Below are 20,000 nucleotides of genomic sequence, written 5' to 3' on the forward strand. Positions count from 1 at the left end.
GTAAAGTGGAGAAAAATCCCCAATCTCATTCTTAATTTTACATGCAGTCCCTCTATCCAAAAAACTTTGTTTCCACTCCCTACATGCAAATTTTCCTTTGCTTCAACTCCCCTCATGTAAATATCATGACCTAATTGCCCTAAGATTTTTTAGGTATAAAAAGTCCAAGAATGAGTATAATTCTTCTTAAAGTCAGCATTTTATACTAGAATCGAGTATATTTTCTATCAAAATTATCTCTCATATTTTTTAGATATAAAAAATCTAAAAACGAGTATAATTCCTATTAAATTCAGTATTTTACATTAGAATCAAGTATATTTTCTATTAAATTGAGCATGATTTTTTCCCCGCTTAATATAATTTCTCCTAAATTAAGTACCATTTAAACAAAATTTAGTATATTTTCATCCAATTGAGTACCATTTAAAGAAAATCGTGTATATTTTCTATCAAAATTAACTCTCATATTTTTTTTAGGTACAAATAGTCTAAAAACGAGTATAATTCCTATTAAATTTAGCACTTTAAAATAGAATCGAGTATATTTTCTATTAAATTGAACACAACTTTTTTCTTAATATAATTCCTCCTAAATTCAGTACTATTTATCATTTAAAGAAAATCTAGTATATTTTCCATCCAATTGAGTATCATTTAAAGAAAATCTAATATATTTTCCATCCAATTAAGATGAAAAAAGAATCGTACTCAATTTGATAAAAAATATACTAGATTCTAAATTTAATATACTGAATTTAAGATGAATTATACTTATTTTTGAACTTTTTATACCTAAAAATATCATGGGTAATTAGGTAAATATATTTGACTAGGGAGCGAAAATAAAGAATTTGAGAAATAGAAACTACATACAAAATTATATTTGTCAATGGGGACTGCATGCAAATTTTCCCTTGATTCAATTTACAAATAATGAATAATTCGAACAGAACTAAAATTTGACTTGCATTTTGAAGAAAAAAAAGGGGCAAATTCCAGGTGTGAAATGAAATTTGCCTGATAAAGTCCCTCGATCCTCTTGTGTGTGTGTTTCGATAAGTCCATCAAAATTCTCTCTTCCGCCGCCGCCACCGCCGCTGCCCTCCGGTCGCCGATTCCACCCTCCTGTCGCCGATTCCACCCTCATCTGTCACCGTACCATCACCGATCAGCTTCCGAAGTCCTCTCGTCGCTTTCCACCTCCAAATCTATAGTCGTTTAGATCATCACTAGGTACTGATAGAGTTCGAGATGACAAACCATGAGGTGCGATGAGAGATCACAGAATTTCAGGTCACCTTCTCCATCCCAAATCCTTCAAAACTCCCTTTTTCCAAACCCTCGCCCAAACCCTTCAGCATTTCATCGAATCGAACTCCCCTTCCAAAGGCCAAACCCTCCACGCAAAGATCATCACCTTCGGCCTCCACCCCAACACCAATCTATTCATCAAGCTCCTCATCCTACATCTCCGATGCCGATCATTTCTCCACGCCCGGAAACTTTTCGATCAAATGCCAAGGAGAACTCTATCAGCCTACAACTACATGATCGCCGGGTACTTCAAAGAAGGTCGTGTAGAGGAGTCACTGGACCTCATCCGCAAGCTTTTGGCTTCAAACCAAAAGCCGGACGGGTTCACCTTATCGATGGCTCTGAAGCTTTCTGCGAGCTTGGGTTTGTGGAATTTGCCGAGAGAGATCCATGCTCAGATTGTCAGATTGGGAATTGGGTCCTCCGACGAGGTTGTCATTGCTGCTCTCGTTGACTCTTATGTGAAGAATGGGAATCTTCAATATGCCCGGAGTGTGTTTGATTCAATGCCGGAGCCAGAGAGGAATTTAATATGTTCTACCGCATTGGTTGTTGGTTATATGAATCAAGGTGAGTTCAACGAAGCTGAGCATATTTTTAGGAGTTCGAAGGAGAAGGATGTGATTCTGTTCAATGCAATGATTGAAGGGTACAGTAGAGGGCTAGATACATGTGTCAATTCAATAGAGATGTACAAGATGATGCAACGATTGAATTACTTGCCGACGATTTCTTCCTTTGTGAGTGTTATTGGAGCTTGCGCACTCTCATCGGCGTCGGAGGTTGGAGAACAAATACACGGACAGATGGCTAAGATGGAGGCCCTTTCTCATGTCAAATGCGGGAGTGCACTTGTTGACATGTATTCTAAATGTGGAAAAGTTGCGGATGCCAGAAAGATGTTCGACGAAATGCCTGAGCAGAATGTTTTTACCTGGACATCGATGATCGATGGGTATGGGAAAAATGGGATTCCGAATCTGGCCCTAACTCTTTTCTACAAAATGAAGGATTGCTGTAACGACAGACCGAATCATGCCACATTCTTGAGTGTTCTATCGGCTTGTGGGCATGCTGGATTGGTGTCAAATGGTCGCCAAATTTTTGAGAGCATGGAGAGGGAGTACAAACTTAAACCGAGAATTGAGCATTATGCTTGCATGGTGGATCTCTTAGGTCGGAGTGGAAACCTAAGCGAAGCGTACAGATTCATTGAACAGATGCCCATGAAGCCGAATTCAGATGTATGGACAGCTTTGCTAGGAGCAGCTAGCATTCACGGAAATGTTGTGATGGCAGATGTTGCTGCGAAAGAAGTTTTTAAATTGAGTCGAAATGAAAGGCCAGGAGCTTACGTTGTTTTGTCCAACACTTTTGCGGCTGCAGAGAAATGGAAAGGTGTAAGTAAAGTAAGGAAGTTGATGAAAGCAATGGGTGTCTCTAAAGGCACTGGTCAAAGTTGGGTGGATGTAAACAAAGGTGCTTGAAAATTTCTTTTCAGGAAAGAAACTCTTCGGATAAATCCAAGGAGAGGTACATCCGCTTCGCAGGACTACCTGCAAGGATCGCCAATTATTTGACTGTATGCTCATTTTGATTTATAATAACAGCTTCGGATCAGGAAGAACTCTTCAGTGTGAGAATGATGTGCACATCGCCTTAAACAATACCATCTTTCGAATTGTTTAGACACTCCTCGCATCTCGAACTTCATGAACCAATGCGGTTTATCTTTTTGAAGTTATTGTTGAGACGTTCATGGGAATCTATTTGTGAGATTCAATATCAAAGTGAAGCTCATAGCGAGCCATGAGTACCACCGCTGAGGAAGGCTCGCGTCTGTTTTTTGGTTCAAATTCTTCAAGGTTAGTTCGAGCGGAAGAAACGGACATGATATCAATGATATTAATCTCCATAAAAAAGTGAACAAGATGCAGATCGACAGTGCTGACTTTATGAGAATGAGAGGAGAAGAACAGCATTTATCGTGTCGAATATTCGTCTGTATACTCCGAATATTCGAGGGAAATTAGGTGCATCGTGTATGTTTGTTATGCGGTTTATCATTTGCATTTTTTTTTTTTGTCTGGAAAGTATAAAACCGGTTGACAGAATTATTAGCATATTTTTTTGGGTGGATTTAAAAAAGAAAAATCTAAAGTCTCCAATTTGACTTCCAAAAGGTACGTGGATCAACCAATGTTAAATATCTCGGAGGAACAAGACAAATCATTGTATAATTTAAGTGAGCCAATGAAATTGGTATTCTTCAGCAGTCATTAAAAAAGATAAAAATGAAAACACAAAAATTAAAAAAATATCTCAAAGCATTTGTGGCGATGGACTCCGCTTCGCCTTGTCACCTATATAGCAAGAGAAGGGGCAGGGCAGTTCTTCATCGAGCGATCGGCCATGGCTTCCTCTCTCTCCGCTGTCTGTTTTCCCTGCTCCATCTCCTCGTCTTCCTCTTCTCTCTTAAATCAACGCCGTCACGGCTCTACCTCCATTCCACCGGTGCACACTTCCTCAGCCAATGGTATTCATGTTTCTCTCACGCGGCAATGTTTTCTCTTCATTGTTCCGTCAAAGATCCGATTTTTTTTTTCCTGAGATTTTTCCTTCTCGTCTTCTATGAAACAAGTTGATTTCTCCTCCGCGGCTTGTTGAATCGTTTTTTGTTGGAAAAGAACCCCTATTTCATGCTTTGAGAAAATTAGAGTCAAAATCCGACGGTGATCTTTTTTTTTTCTTGTGGTACAGTTTTAACTTAAATTGAACTAAAAAAAATTGTGTTTTTAAAAGCGTTTGCGTGGTCGTTGCTTCAAAATCAAACAAATTGGACCAGAAAAAATAGACTATTTTGTATTTCATCTTCATTTTATATAACAAAATAGCATCTATGCGACAAAGAAAACAAAGAACACAAGGTGTGTGAATGTTCACAGTTTGCTCATTTTCATTTGGATTCCCGTTAAAATATTCAATTATAGTGAAAGCTATCAAACTTCCATTGATAAAGATCCGGCTTTAATTCTGTTGGTGTGAAGCTACTTGCTATTTGGGCTAGAAGCAGTAGTTCCCATAAAATTATTCAATTCTTATGAAAGCTGTCAAACTTCTATTGACAGATATCTGACTTTATTTCTGTTGGTGTTAATTTACTTGCCTACTTGGGTTAGAAGTAGTAGCTCCCATGAATAATATATAACTTTTGCTTCTTGTTAATATTTTGCATGGAGAGGAAGCTCCTGCTTCCTACCCATTTTGTTACAACAAATTTCAGCTAAGAATTGCTTCTTCTTGAAGCTGCTACTTTGGTTGGTGCATACTCTGTGACATACGGGCCCAAACAACGGTGTTGTAGGAGAATTCAAGCTGCAGCTGTTGTTTCAGCCCCTGTTGAGGAAGAACTTAAAGAGTACGACCCTATGATTCATTGATTTGTTCCAGTCGGTGCTGTTACATACATGAATCATAAAAATGTCGTTTGATGCTCACACCCTGACATCAAATGTTTAGGTTCAACCTAAAAAGTCACAAGGTGCATATGCTATGTAACAGGATTGTACTTAACTATCATAACATCATATCATTGCCTAGTGCGAACACTGATTGTTCATTTTCTTTGTTGTTATGCATTGGAAATAGCTGCAATAAAATAATTTCTAGTTCATATGTCATTCAATAATATACTAACTTTAGCAAGCTCATCAATAGTGGGTTAGGCATCTTTGCAAAGAACCAACTAGAGACATAAGCTTGTTCCTTGTTACTAATTTCTAGTGCATTGTTTAACTCGATCACTTATGGAATAGTTCAGGTTGCCTTTTCCCTCCTTTTAAGAAGGACGTTGCTGCAAAATTGAAGCCATAGCAGAATAAATTGTTGTTGTGACAGGGAAATGCATCTTAAACAAGTATTTTGTGAAGCTTCTCTAATAATTTGAACTGTTGAATTTTGATTATTGCTGTGTTCGATAAAATGCCATCTTCGGGGACCAAATATGAATTAGCCATAGAAAAGGCATGACAAAAATCCTAATATCATTGGAGAAGCAAATGAAAGTTGAAATAATTTCTCTTTTAATCTCTTTTAATTATTTTAGGAATTTGACTAAAATTTATAACCTGTTGTACATTATTATACATGCTATTCTCAATATTATGTTTTAATTCCTCAAACTTCATCATGACTTGGTCATTTTCTCAATGTATTAGGTACATTCTTCCTTCTTGGTCGGAGTTTGAACTAGGAATTGCCCCAGTCTTTTGGAAAACCATGAATGGCCTTCCACCAACCTCTGTATGTGACAATGTCACTACATCATAAAACACATCTGATTTTCTCTTTACTGAAAATTGCTTAAATTTTTAACAGGGAGAAAGTTTGACACTCTTCTACAATCCTGTATCAAGTAAACTCATCCCAAATGATGAATATGGGGTTGCATTTAATGGTATCACATTACATAGAGTTGATAATTTCTTTTTGTTGTAGTAGTTCAGTTTTTGACATGAAAATATGAACAAAAATTAGGGGGATTTAATCAGCCAATTATGTGCGGAAGTGAGCCAAGAGTAATGACAAGGAGAAATAGGGGGAAGGCTGATCCACCCATTTTCATTATAAAGATACGTGTGCCTAAGCATGGTTTGCACTAGGCTTCCACTGATATCTAAAACTTTATGACTACTGAACATTGCTTTCTTAGAGTTTTTTTTTTGTCTCCATTGTGCAGCTGTCAACTTAATATTCTCCTTCACCAATGGAGTTGATTGGGATGGTCCATACAAACTGCAGTTCCAAACCTTGAAGATGTGGAGGAATAGACCAATAAGCTTTTTCAATGCAGTAAGAAGTTGCACTGAAGTCTGAACTTTCTATGAATGATTTATTGGATAAAAGTTAATCCCCCTTCCTTCACATAGTATCTGGCGAAGAGTGACTTAGAATAATGACATATGGATAAATTTTCTTAAACTAATCTTGAAACACTGGAATTCATTGTTCTATTTTAACTACCAACAAGTAGGTGCCACAGACCTATTTTATCAGGTCTTATGGTTTGTGAGCAGGTAACACCATAAAGTTATTTTATTTCTAACAATAGCAAGTAGGTGTCATTGCATTGTTAAACTGGGTGATGTATGTCTAAATGTGCCATGGTTTGTTTTAACATGTGTCACTGTTAAGCATTTGTTAAAATAGAACCATCGTACCTGCTTAAAAAAAAGCGGGGTCTGCTTATAGAATCATGTCACATGCTAAAATATGCTTAACTGAGAAAAACTCAATGACCCACGTATCATGCAAAAAATGATTCTCATGCAGGGTCTAGCACAAGAGCTCAGTGCTGAAGGTGCTTGTGACAGAGCCATTTATCCTGATCCAAATAACTTTGTTGCAAGCTGTGCAATTGGAAACCTTTACGCTGAAGGAGTAAGGAACTTCCCATCCACTTCTCTTTCTTTTTCTTTTCTACTTGTCTCTGCTTGTTGGATGCATGATATTATGATATGCTTAAAGAAAATTGAGATACTATGTATGTAAACTTCTACAGGGAAATAGTTGCAAGCTGAACCTTGTGCCAGGGTGCATGGATCCAAGTTCGCTATTTTTTAATCCATTAGCAAATGTAGATGATGGATCTTGTCCCTTGGACACAGATCCTGATGAAGAATAATTTTCTAGGCATGCTTCAGAAGACATTTACAATCCAATTGATCAATGTACACTATGTAAGTAATTTCATATACTTTCTGTACGATCCTAGTGCTGTTAATTAAATTCATGTATAACATAAGTTGTATTCGATCTTCTTCTTCTTTCTTAGGTAGTATTCAATCTTGTTCTTGATGGTAGGGTGGGCATATATAAACCAATTCAATCCAAAAACGTCAGATGTGGTTAGCAATCTAGTTTCGGTTTGTATGTAGATAAAATTAAGCTTGCAAAAATTGTAAAAGTTCAATCACTAAAATTTTATAATATGCATATATAGGAAAGTTAGAATGTTAATTTTCTTGGAATATATACACACACACAGAGTTTAGTTATCTTTTTTTTAAAAAAAAAATTCACTTTCTTTAACTTAAATACTAAACCCTAAATTTTTTTATGCCAAAAAAAAAAAAGGTATCCATGGGATGCCTATGGGTGAGCAACGTAACACTCAAAGATCCTTATAGGTCCAGACATACAAGAGAGTCAGATATTTCAGTTTCAACAAACTTGTCACAAGAAAAGAACATTCTTTGTGGAGCATATTTTGCAGCTCAGGTATACAAGGATCATAAAGTATTATAGGGATGTTTTCAGGATTCGTCAGCCCTAAAAAGAAATGATGTCAGATAATGTGTCTTCTATGGTTGTATCTTCTTCTGCTAAGATTTTAACATTCAGAAGAACCGAACTTAGAAATTCGGTTTAGCACATGATCCATGTAAAACTGCAGCTTTGCAAGCTCCTTGATCGATAGTTAGACTTTTACAAAGTTCCAAGGCTCCTTATATGCTCCAGTTGGCCATAAGAATAGTACAATCTTGTCGATCCAACAAACTTACGCAAACAAAGTATTAATTCATCAAAAGCTGAAGCAACCACATCTTCCAACAAAAACTAGTCCAGTTGAAACTTTCCAAACCTATCCCTGTCAGTTCCAAACATATACTGCATCGGCTGGAAGAAACTTCACATAGGAAATAATGGACCTTCAATTACTATGTTAACCAAATGGAGTATAGATAGAACTAGTAAATAGATAGATCATCCAATGACATAGGAATTCATTAAATTATTAAAGAAAAATAAAACTATAAAAGATGAACATGACAGTGTGGTGTAGAGACTTATCTTGCCAGCGAAAATTGTCTTGGGGTTATCAATTGATCATCATTATGTGAATCAAGTCAAATTAAGCTATTCAAGAGTTCTAGAATAACAAGGATGAGATATCATACTGGATGACAAATCCCTGGGTAATGGAAACTCAACAAACTGATAGTATTCTTAATTTTGACTGTCGAGCAATGCAGTAAATATTTGTAGAAAAAGGTCAGCATTTGACTCTATTGCCTTATGTTAATTGACGGCTAATGAATGAATCCCTCAGTCCAGAGAAGGAAATGGTGGACAGTAGGATTGACAATATCATCTTATAAATGAAACCTTGTCAGCTAAACAATAACAGATGAGAAAACCATTGTTGAATGGCCCGAATAACATCAATAGCACGGATAAAATCAATGTCAATCCTTCCTGCTCATAACTCAAATTGAACCAGCTCAAACTAAAAGTCACGGCCAGCAAATCATATGCATAAGCACGCTAGCATAACAAGGCCATTTTCCTTTAAGTTATCAGCCTGATGTAGAGGTGCAAATCTGACCAATTTAATCCCAATAAATTACCTTGCACTCTAAGTAGTTCATCTTATGGTAAGTATACTGCTCTGGGTTAATCAAGGGTAGGCTAATTTTAATGTCTGATGGAAGCAGGCTTTCTGATACTGAAGAAACTTGACCACTCGCTACCAAAACACTCTTAAATCTGCGTATGGATGAGACGACCAAATCAATGGAGCAGGCTTCGCTAATCTGATTCAGACATTGTATCGAACACCTTTTTCACATCCCTGTATACAGAAACTGCAAACTACATTATAGTTTGGAAACAACAGAAACTTACACGACGGATTCAGAAATTAGAGATGGATTGGGCTGATCCCGAATTGAGTGAGTCCGCGAAGGACATCATAGAAGAGGTTCAAGTTCAATTCGTGTGATCAATTTACCATCTCATCTTTTTCTATATTTCATTGAATTTTAAATTTTATTAAATTATTTTTTTTATTATTTAGGAAATTGTTAAGTTAATTTACCGATAGTAATATCTACTTTGTAAATATTAAAAATTTAAAGGTCATCGTAGAAGGTTTAATCACTGACTTTGATGTTAGAGAGTGTGGTGCTAATGATGAGGTAGATATAGTCTGTCCATGAGCATAATGTGAGACCATGATCTAGCGTCTCACACGAGATCTCAATCTACAACTACTTACCTTCGGTGTCGATGTAAGGGTATGCCGACATAGAGGACATGCCAATCTAGTTGTGGCAGTCACGTCCAAGAGCGATCATGTTGACGACTATGCCTTTGGGGGTGAGAGCCTGGCCATAAGTGGAGACAATGAAAGGGCATGGGGATGAGTAAATGAGGGGAGGAGGGAGGTGATATCGTCGAGGGAGGACGAGCAGAGGACGACGATGGGATAAGTGAGGTGAGTGAGGCAAAGAATTGGACTGTGGTTTTAGAGTCAAAGATGAGGAGGGTAGAAACAAGAGCTACCGTCCATGGCCGTAGTTTGTTGGTATCTAAAGAAATAATAAGCATGTATCTTAGAAGTTTAATTTGAATGGATTAGAGAAAGCATAGATCCATATTTATAATTATAAAAAAAATTAATTAAACAAATATATAGCTGAATTAAAACTACAATTATAAAGTGCAAAAAAAAAAAAAAAAAAAAATGTCACTAGATTTGTGAAGATGTTTCTAACCTTACATGTAAATTAAATTTTTTTGAATTAATAAAAAAAAATAAAAACAAAGCAAAAGAGTTATTGGTTTTGTTTTTTTTCTTCTTTACATGGTACATATATAGAGCCACTCAAGGCTGGGCTACAGCCCAGGATAGCCCCTGAGTGGCTACGTCTCTGCTTACACCCACAGGATTGAAGAAGTTAACATAATCACTACAACTTTTTTGGGCAAATGTTTCTTAATATGTCAAAGAAAGTGTAGGATCTGTGCGATCGATAAGAGAGGATGAATTGTTCTGAAAATAAAAATCAAATCACTCTCGACTTTTTGAACTAAAATAAGAAATACTGGTTTAAAAAGGAATTAATTAAAGGGAAAGAAAGAAGAGGTAGATATCTTTACTTAGTTTACAATCAGATATTGCTAGTCCAAGGCATTCAAACCTTACTATCAAAACTCCTTCTCACGGAGAAGCCTTTTACAGAACAGAAAAGAAATTGTTTACAAGTGTTATTCTGAACTACTGAGACCAGAGCTCTATTTATAGCTTGCTGGTCGAATCTGACCGTTTGTTGATGTGGCAGCTCCGGACGCCTGGAACTCTGGAAGGAGTCCGGGCGCCTGGACGTGGATAAAACCTTAGTCACGTTGACAACCGCTCGCAAACGGCTAGCGGATAAAACTTATCTTGGTTCAGGCGCTCAACATATATCTGAGTTTGATTATTAGTGCTAACTACACCAACAAATATTGTTCAGAACACTATAACAATATGTTAATATAGTAGTATTGTAGCACCCGATAAATATATCACGCGGAAGAACAATATGATTGCTCAAAGCACTGTATCAACAATGTACCGTAGTGCATGAGAAAATATTACAACCTATACATATCACTTGGCGGAACTTAGTTATATTATTTGGTAGAACCTAACCAAATTGCTTGCAACACCCGATAAATATATCACACGGAAGAACAATATGATTGCTCAGGGCATGTATCAACGATGTACCGTAGTGCATGAGAAAATATTACAACCTATACATATCACTTGGCGGAACTTAGTTATATTATTTGGTAGAACCTAACCAAATTGCTTGCATCACCCGATAAATATATCACACGGAAGAACAATATGATTGCTCATAGCATTGTATGAACGATGTACCGTAGTGCATGAGAAAATATTACAACCTATACATATCACTTGGCTGAACTTAGTTATATTATTTGGTAGAACCTAACCAAATTGCTCGCCTCGGTAATGTAGGCCCTAATAGAGGTTGGCTAGAGAGGATGAATAGCCCTGCAAAAGAGTTAGAACACTTCTCTTGCTATAAATCTTAGCAAGAACACACTTAATTAGTTAAAAATAATAAAAACATTAATTAAATAAAGGGGCAAAGATTTACTTAGTTTGTAACTGCAGAGGTTGTTAATCCAAGACAGTGAAAGCAGGGTTGACTTAAGGCATAGACCATTAAGGTCTATGCCTAGGGCCCCTATGATATTAGATATATATGTGCTGTAGCTAACGCGTTAAGTATCCCGCCTGGGGAGTACGTTCGCAAGAATGAAGCTCAAAGGAATTGGCGGGGGCCCGCACAAGCGATGGAGCATGTGGTTTAATTCAATGCAAAGCGAAGAACCTTACCAGGGTTTGACATGCCGTGAATCCTCTTGAAAGAGAGGGGTGCCTTCAGGAACGCAGACACAAGTGGTGCATGAATGTCGTCAGCTCGTGCCGTAAGGTGTTGGGTTAAGTCCATATATATATATATAAATTTAAATATATATGAGTTTAGATATTAAATATTTAAAATTATGGCTAAAAAAAATTTTAGTCAAGATTTATTTTCATCAATAATTTAAATTTTTTACTAGTCAAATTATATTTGGTTAATAATTATTTTATTGGTATTTTTTTATTAAAATTTGACTAGTAATTTTTAATTTTTATTGATAAAAAATTAATTTAATAATCAAAATTAAATTTATTTAATAAATTAAAAATAATGATTGATTATACTTAATTGATATATTTTTTATAAAAAAATACTTTTAAAAGTAAAAAATATATTTAATATTGTGCTATTATTTCTCTCTAAATTTTATTTTTCTTTCTTTTTTTTTCTCTTTTATTATCATTTTTATACCATTATTATTGTGTCATTGATCTTCGACGACGGGTTATTATGCACACTTTTTTTTTAAATAATTTGTCGTCGATGTTAATTAGCTAAATATTTTTAACTAAATAAATTTAATTAATAATTTATCGAAGTTAAAATGGATAAAAAAAAAAAAAAACTTGGCTCACGAAGGTCCTACCAATATGGGATCCTATGGAAGGGTCTATTATACTCAGTGTCTATATCTACTACTTGAATTTATTACATCTATGTCACACAACAATAATTTTTACAGTTCATCAAGACTTTCTTTTATTGAAGTTAAAATTAATCGATAACTTTTTTAAATATATCAATTAAAATATATATTAATAGTATTACAATAATTTATTACTAATTATCAAATTAGTTAACATAAAATATTTTTTATTTTTGTTAATTTTACTAATAAAGAAGTGATGTTTGACACAAGATAAATTATTGTTACATGAACTAGTTGGTCACTCGTTCCAATTGCATAAATAATCATGGGCAATATATGAAACTGTCCTTTTAAATTTTACAAATATAATTAAATATCTCTAATAATATTTTAAATATTTATTAAAAATAAATATTATATATATATATATATATATATATATATATATATATATATATATATATATATATATATATATATAAACCTATTTTTTTTCCACCTAAGACCTAAAGAATGATTGAGACGATCCTAAGTGAAAGCTCCAATAAAAAGATCTCCTTCGAAATAGGTTGAGTAGCCTCTTTACAAATGTTGAAAGCATAGATTTACAAAATGAAAGTACAAGTTGTGTTATTAAAACTTCGAGCATCAAAGATTTATTTATAGCTCATTGGGCACAGCTAGTCATTTGCTAACGTGGTGCTTCTCGGGCTCTTAGACTCAGTCCGGACGCCTAGACTCGATCGACTCGATCCACTCCACAATGACTTCTTTCCAACTGATTAACGCTTCCCAGGCACCTAGAATCGGTCCGGGTGCTTGAGTCGACTGATGTGGACTCCGTGCTAATCCTCTTCGACCAATAGCTCGTTGATGTGGCGGAACAATCCAGGCGTCTGGACCTAGTCATGGCCCTTAGAGTCTGGGTGCCTGGATTTGGTCCGAGTGCTTGGACATGGTCAACTCTGAAGTTGACCATGTTCTCGTCCAGTCGCTTGAGTGATACTCTAGCCGTTTAAAGTTGAGTTCACCCAAACCCAACTCTGGCTTTCTCCTTAAGCAGTCTTCCTCCTCGACTTCTTATCCCTCAGAAGTGTGGTGCATATTCTTATCGTCCGCTGGTGTACTCTTCCGTAGCCCCTAGCTCATCCCTCGGATGCACCGAGTCTGTCGACTCACTTCCTATGCAATAATTCTCACTCGCTACGTCTTCCGTTCGACTTCTTGTGTTCCTAAGTCCATGCACACTTAGACATAATACATCAAAATCGTAGAGCATAAATTAACTCAATTGATCATATCAAAACTAACCCAGGGTATTTACAATCTTCTCCTTTTTGATGATCATTAACTCAGGATAACAAACAATAAAATAATTTATTTATTTAAAACAAATAAATTTATAATTTAGTACAAAATATATCAAATTTGGCAATAAGTACAAGCAAAATATATCAAATTTTGCAATCTCCCCCTTAACTTAATTCCTCTAATTTCTCCTCCTTTATTCACATAAAAAAAAATATTATGACAGATATTAGGAAATTTTTCTAAGGGTTTTAAAGAGAGTATTTAAGAACATGTCTTTTTATTGAATTATTTTACTAAAACAACTATTTATACCAATTAATTCTCTATTTTTAAAAAATAATCTAAAAAGTTATTTTAAAATTTAAGAAAATCTTGAAAATTTTTATTATGGTCAAACAGAGACATTAGGATCAGGATAAAAAATTTCAAAATAAGCATATTTTTATTTTGACTAGAATAAAATTTTTAAGCATAAATAATCATTTTCAAATTTAAATGAGTAAAAAAATAATTTATTATCTAAAAATCTTGATTATTTTTTTAAACATCCAAAATATAACGGTCTTTAACTGACAAATAAAGTTTTCCAAAATTAATTTCTGAAAAATTTTATATTTTAAAATTATATTTTTCGATCAAAATTCAAAAGAAAAATATATAATAGTTGAAAAATCTCACAAAATTTTAAGCTAATAGAAAACATAATTTATAATCACATAAAAAAATATATATTTTTTTAAAAAATTATTTTTAAAATTAGTTTTTTGAATAGAAAAAATAAAAAAAATAATATAATGGTATAAAAAATAAAAAATTTCTGTTAGTAGATAATATCTTTATTTTTCATAAAAAAAATAAATTAAAAATATGAATCAAAAGTTTATGAAATAATTAATTTTGTTAAAAATATAAAAATTAAATTAAATTAAATTTAATCATGCATACAAAATTAATTTAACACGCTAAGCATGATTTAGAAACCCATAATAAATTTCTACCTACTAGATTTATTAAGTATTTACATGGAATGTAATTTTTTTGCACTTTTACTATTTGGTCTCTATGATTTCTAATATACCAATTTAGTTCTCCAATATTTCTAAAATTTGAAATTGGTGAAACATTCAAATTGGAGCATGCATAATTCTTTTTCAATAATTCTATTTCTTCTTTTAATTTTACATTTTTCGTTTGAATTTTGTCAAAAATTTCTACTAATAAAGCATAGCTGTTCTTTAACTTTAGATATTTTAACCTAGTTTTGCATAGAGATGTAGACAACATTTTTGATACATTAGTATAATTGATCGGAAGGAAGGTTACGTACCACACTTATCGTGTCGGGGCTTATAGATAGATGTTCTCCCTTCATCGTTGCTCACTTTTAAAGTGGCTTCGTCGTCTTCAGGTAGGTGTTCAGCATTAGGCATAGGCCATTAAGGCCTATGCCTAGGGCCCCAATTTTTATTGGGGCCTATTATTTTTAATGTATTAAATATATTTTTATATATTTTTTAAAGATAATGGAAAAAATAGGGCCTACATGATAAAAAAATTACACAATCTTATTCTCTACAAAATTTTAAAAATTGGGATCATTATTTTTAATATATTAAATATATTTTTATGTATATTTTTTTTAAGAGAATAGAAAAGAATAGGGCCTACGTGATTAAATATTTACATGATCTCAATCTATCAAAACTTCGGATTTCACAAAGAGCTCATTAGGGTTCCAATGGATAGAGTCATGAAGGGATTCTTTTTTTAACAAATTAAAATTATTTTTAATTATGAATGTTATTTTATAAAATCTAATCTATTTGTCTTCAATATCTCTCAATCATAGCCTACTCTGGTCACATTTATCATTCGTTAGTGATGCTTTCTCCTTTGAAACATGAATTAGAAAATTTTTATCTTATCTATATAATACAAAATAAAAAAATGCTAATTTTTTTAAGTTCTCCCTCTTCCCCTTTTCCAACTCCCCCTCTATGTGCTTCTTTTACTCATTGAGATTGGAGAAGAGAAACTGCACCTAACACTAACACGCTGATGCGATCAGTGCTACGATGCTTGTTGCTTGATTAAATTCAAATGTTCATATATTTATCCATATTGTATCTCATCAAAATGGAAGATTTTATTATTTTTAGCAATAACGAGATATATAACTCTACCATTTTACTTCCTAGACATTAAGTTTAACTTTTATTTAAATATATTTATAGTCATAAATTATTCGATTTTCCATTTGTCTCCATTCTACCATTTACAATTGTTCTGATTTAGATAATGAAAAATATGGTTTATTTTTTCTTTTGATTTGTGCCTAAAAAGGCTTCCAGTTAGTTCTTGATAAATGATAATAGCTGGTTTGGTCTCATTATGATCTTTATTTCCTAAGGATTGTATTTAGTTTTATCATTTTGTACATTGTTTTTTATTTATTTTTTTTTTGTGCTTTGTTGATGATGATGATGAGTTGAGCATGAGAGCATGATTTTTTTTATATTGTTATCCTATTTTATTATTCTTATTTCCTCAATTTTGTTACTTCTTGTAAGGGTTGTTCTCTCCATCTTTCATTTAAATACACTTATTTTTAGCTAATTGAATTGTAAACTTATTATCTACTTAAAATGTATTATTATATCTAATAATAATACTCTATTTAATATAATAAAGCTTATATTTCTCTAAATTATGTTATCAAACTTGAATATAAAAATTTAATTAATAACTTTACATCTAAAAAGTGAGAAAATTAAATTGTATAAAAAATATTTTTTAAAATTAATATTTAATTTGTTAAAAAAATTAAACCACCATTTTCGATATAAATCTAAATGAAAAAAGGTGAGAAATTTTTTTTTGAACAGTGTCAAAGGTCTAAAATTTTTTTTTTGCCTAAGGCCTCAAATAGGCTTGAGTCGACCCTGGTGTTCAGTTATTAGTGTTGTTCCTACAATCTCTTCGATCTCGGAGTATTTTGAAGACAAATCAATATTCATTGAAGAGTCAGATTCTGTTTCTTTTGTTTCTTCGTGGAGTTCCAAAAACTTTTCTCAAAGTTCTTTGGCACAATTGTAGTTGTCGATTTTTTCAAGTTTTTGAGCAGACAACACACTTAGAAGATGAAACTCGACCTTACCATTTACCATAAATTTGTAGAGCTACTTTTTACTCCAACAATGCTCCTCAAGTTCTTTTCCATCTTTACTTTTAGGCACTTCAAAATCATATTTCATTGTTAATAAAATATTGAAATCGATTTTGAAAAATACTTCTATACGTCACTTCCAAAACGCGAACACCCACTTGAACACTAGTGGGTAGCTGCTAGATACAATCATCTTTCTTTTACTTTAGCTGTCAGTTAGTTTTTATAAAGCGGTTGGGCTCTGATACCAATTATAAATCCTAGTAGATCGGCTATAGAGAGGGTGAATAACCCTACAAAAAGAGTTAGAACACTTCTCTTGCTATCAATCTTAGCAAGGGCATACTTAATTAGTTAAAAACAATAAAAACATTATAATTAAAGGAAGAGGAAAGATTTACTCGGTTTGCAATCGGAGAGGTTGCTAATCCAAAGTTGTGAAAGCTTGAATAAAAAGATCTCCTTCGAAACAGACAGAGTAGCCTCTTTATCGACATTGAAAGTTTAAAACAATAAAAACAAATTTACAAAATGAAAGTACAAGTTGTGCTATTAAAACTTTGAGCATCAAAGCTCTATCTAGCAGTTTGCTGACGTGGTGCGGCCTAGATGCCTGGACTCGGTCGACTCGATCTACTTCACAACGACTTCTTTCAAATGGATCAAGGCTTCCCGGGCACTCGGAGTCGGCTAGCGTGGACTCCGTGTTGATCCTCTTCGACCAACGACCGCTAACATGGTGGAACAGTCTAGGCACTTGGACTCGGTCCTGACATTTGGAGTCTTGGTGCCTAGACCTGGTTCGGGCACCTAGACACGGTCAACTCTAAAGTTGGCCTTTTTCTCGTCTGATTGCTTGGGTGATACTCTGGTCGTCCAAAGTTGAGATCATCCGAATCCAACTCCAGCTTTTTTCTCAAGTAGTGTTCCTTTCTGGCTTCTCGTCCCTCGAAAGCATTGCGGGTGTTGTTCTCATCTGCCAGTGTACTCTTCTATAGCTCCTCGTCCCTCGGATGCATCAATCCCATTGACTTGCTTCCCGTGTCATCCTTCTAGCTCGCCGTGTCTTCTGCTCGACTTCTTGTATTTCTAAATCCCTACACACTTAGACACAAGACATCAAAACTACAGAACCTAACTTAACTCAGTTGATTACATCAAAATTATTCTGGAGTACTTATAGGTAGGTCTTTGCTATATTGCTCGAGCTTGCCCCCAATACTTGGATGGAAATATAATATATCTATATATAGTTTGTTAACCTACTCACTCATTTATGAACACTAGTATTATTTTTTTTAAAAAAAAAAATCGCTTACTTAAAGCCTAAATACATGAAAGTTATTAACACTAGGTGTAGATGGGTTGCCTATGGCTGAGCAAGTTAACGTTTATTATAGGATTTTGCACACTTTATGATGTACACACTGGGCACTTTTATATATATATAAATTATATTAGAGCTTAGGGTTTGTGATATAATTAATATTTAAGTTAAAAATAGTCAAAAAAACAAAAAAAAAATGTTAGCATACATATCCCATGGTGCATACCTTGTGAGCACCAAGTGTATTTTTTTTTTTAAAAAAAAAAAATTCTAAAGCTTAGTATGTAGAATTTAGGGTTTAGGGGTTAGATTATAATATTATAGTTATAATTTTTTTAAAAATAAAAATAAAAAAACTAAATTACATATGGTACTCACAAGGTGTGCACCATTAGGTGTGTATGATAACAATTATATATATATATATATATATATATATATATATATAGAGAGAGAGAGAGAGAGAGAGAGAGAGAGAGAGATTTTACCCTATATATCCTTAAGTGAGCAACCAAGGGCAACATCTAATGTGGTCATTTGATGCGCCCAAAATATAAATTTCTTTAATACCTCTCATCTGCATGCAATTCTCTTCTTTCTCCTACATGCAAGATGTCACTCTCTTCTTTCTCCTACATGTAAGGTGGTGTTATTTTCAATAAACCAACATCAATATTAGTGTTTGTTTGTTGAAACCAACACCAACTGTGGTGCTGGTTTCATTTATTATTGATGGTATAAACCATCATCATTTTGCATGTAAGAGAGAGAAGAGAGTTGTATGTAGATAAAAGAGAGATTAAAAATGAGTTTTAGTTAGTCATGTTAGATTGTCTAGGCTGGAGGTTGCTCATCGCTGTTCATGATATATATATATATATATATATATATATATCCTGTGCATAATTGTACGCCACTTAAATTTTTTGTTTTTTGTTTTTATTTTGGGATTTAGTAATTTAAGATTTTTATATTTAGAATTTAAGGGTTGAGTTATAGTACAAAGTTAAAAAAAAAAATTAAAATAATTTTTTTTTGAGATGTTTACGTGAATAATTGAGTACATACAAGGCGCTACTCCGAACTCCCGCATGCACTCAGACGTGCATGCAGATGCCCACGGGGAGGCGCAGGTAGCACCTCCATTTTACCTCTTCTCCTTAATGCCAATAAAGTAGTAGCTTTTCAGTTTTTAGCCTAATTTTAAAACACTAAGAAAAAAAATGGGAAAATCAAGGCACAAAATAAATTTTATCGGGCAAAAGATGAGTGAGAATCCAATTAAAAATAAAAAACAAATGAATCAAAAGAATTTTCATTTTCAAAAAATCCAAGCCTTTATAAAAAATTACAAGAACACTCCTATTTTCAACATCTCATTTATTATCTTAAGATACTTTTATTTTATTTTATTATATACCAAAACTACTATAATATAAAATTAATTTATCTCTACTTATTCATAATTATTACACACAAAATATTATTATATTAAAATATATTTTTAATTTAGTTCAAATCACTCTAATTTAATTAAATTTACTTTATTACTATTATAACAATTTTGTTTAAAATTATTATATATTATAATAATTTTATTAAATATTATTATAAGGTATAGTTTGGTCTAAATTGATAAAATTGTTATTTTTTTAAAAATGCTACATATATAACGTTTTAAATAAATTACGAATGTATTTACATAACAAAAATATAATCAAGTAATATTTTGATATTTTTAAAACTAGGGTTATCTTTTGAAAAAATGATCATACTTATTAATGCCATTTTCCATTTTCATTTTCTGAAAAATGTGATTTTCTAGAAAATGAAAATGACTTTTTATCAATCTCTGTTTTTCTAGAAAGCGTTATTTATTATTTTAGAAAATAAGTACGAAAAATATAAATCAAATATCATTTTTAGAAATATATATTTTTTAGAAAATGAAAATATAAAAATACATACCAAAACGCACCCTAAATTTTTTCTCTGGATAGA

The 20,000-nt window shown here is 33.2% G+C and overlaps 2 protein-coding genes across 3 annotated transcripts; both read left to right on the plus strand.

Annotated features, from left to right (window-relative positions):
* The first annotated feature begins 1,002 nt into the window (after positions 1-1,002).
* On the plus strand, positions 1,003-3,442 carry LOC122037421 (pentatricopeptide repeat-containing protein At1g28690, mitochondrial-like). Its single transcript, XM_042596889.1, has one exon. It carries the CDS (start codon positions 1,275-1,277, stop codon positions 2,802-2,804), a length of 1,530 nt encoding a protein of 509 aa, XP_042452823.1. The 5' UTR covers positions 1,003-1,274; the 3' UTR covers positions 2,805-3,442.
* A 199-nt stretch (positions 3,443-3,641) lies between these two features.
* Positions 3,642-7,129, plus strand: LOC122037422 (protein POST-ILLUMINATION CHLOROPHYLL FLUORESCENCE INCREASE, chloroplastic-like). Of its 2 annotated transcripts, XM_042596891.1 has the most exons (8): positions 3,691-3,853; positions 4,624-4,735; positions 5,535-5,619; positions 5,695-5,773; positions 5,854-5,967; positions 6,056-6,168; positions 6,649-6,756; positions 6,878-7,129. In XM_042596891.1, exons 1-8 carry the CDS (start codon positions 3,730-3,732, stop codon positions 6,998-7,000), a joined length of 858 nt encoding a protein of 285 aa, XP_042452825.1. In that variant the 5' UTR covers positions 3,691-3,729; the 3' UTR covers positions 7,001-7,129. The 2 variants fall into 2 exon arrangements, with proteins under 2 accessions (XP_042452824.1, XP_042452825.1); XM_042596890.1 differs by lacking the exon at positions 4,624-4,735 and having other exon boundaries at positions 3,642-3,853.
* The last annotated feature ends 12,871 nt before the right edge of the window (positions 7,130-20,000 follow it).

The sequence above is a fragment of the Zingiber officinale genome, unplaced genomic scaffold (genome assembly GCF_018446385.1).
Source record: "Zingiber officinale cultivar Zhangliang unplaced genomic scaffold, Zo_v1.1 ctg39, whole genome shotgun sequence".
Classification (NCBI taxonomy): Eukaryota; Viridiplantae; Streptophyta; class Magnoliopsida; order Zingiberales; family Zingiberaceae; genus Zingiber; species Zingiber officinale.

Bases quoted from the DNA above. Each gene is read 5' to 3' on its own strand.
- LOC122037421 (XM_042596889.1), top strand. From the start codon at position 1,275: ATGAGAGATCACAGAATTTCAGGTCACCTTCTCCATCCCAAATCCTTC.
- LOC122037422 (XM_042596891.1), top strand. From the start codon at position 3,730: ATGGCTTCCTCTCTCTCCGCTGTCTGTTTTCCCTGCTCCATCTCCTCG. The intron at 3,854-4,623 runs GTATTCATGTTT...TTCTTCTTGAAG, and splicing joins GCACACTTCCTCAGCCAATG to CTGCTACTTTGGTTGGTGCA. The intron at 6,757-6,877 runs GTAAGGAACTTC...AAACTTCTACAG, and splicing joins GAAACCTTTACGCTGAAGGA to GGAAATAGTTGCAAGCTGAA.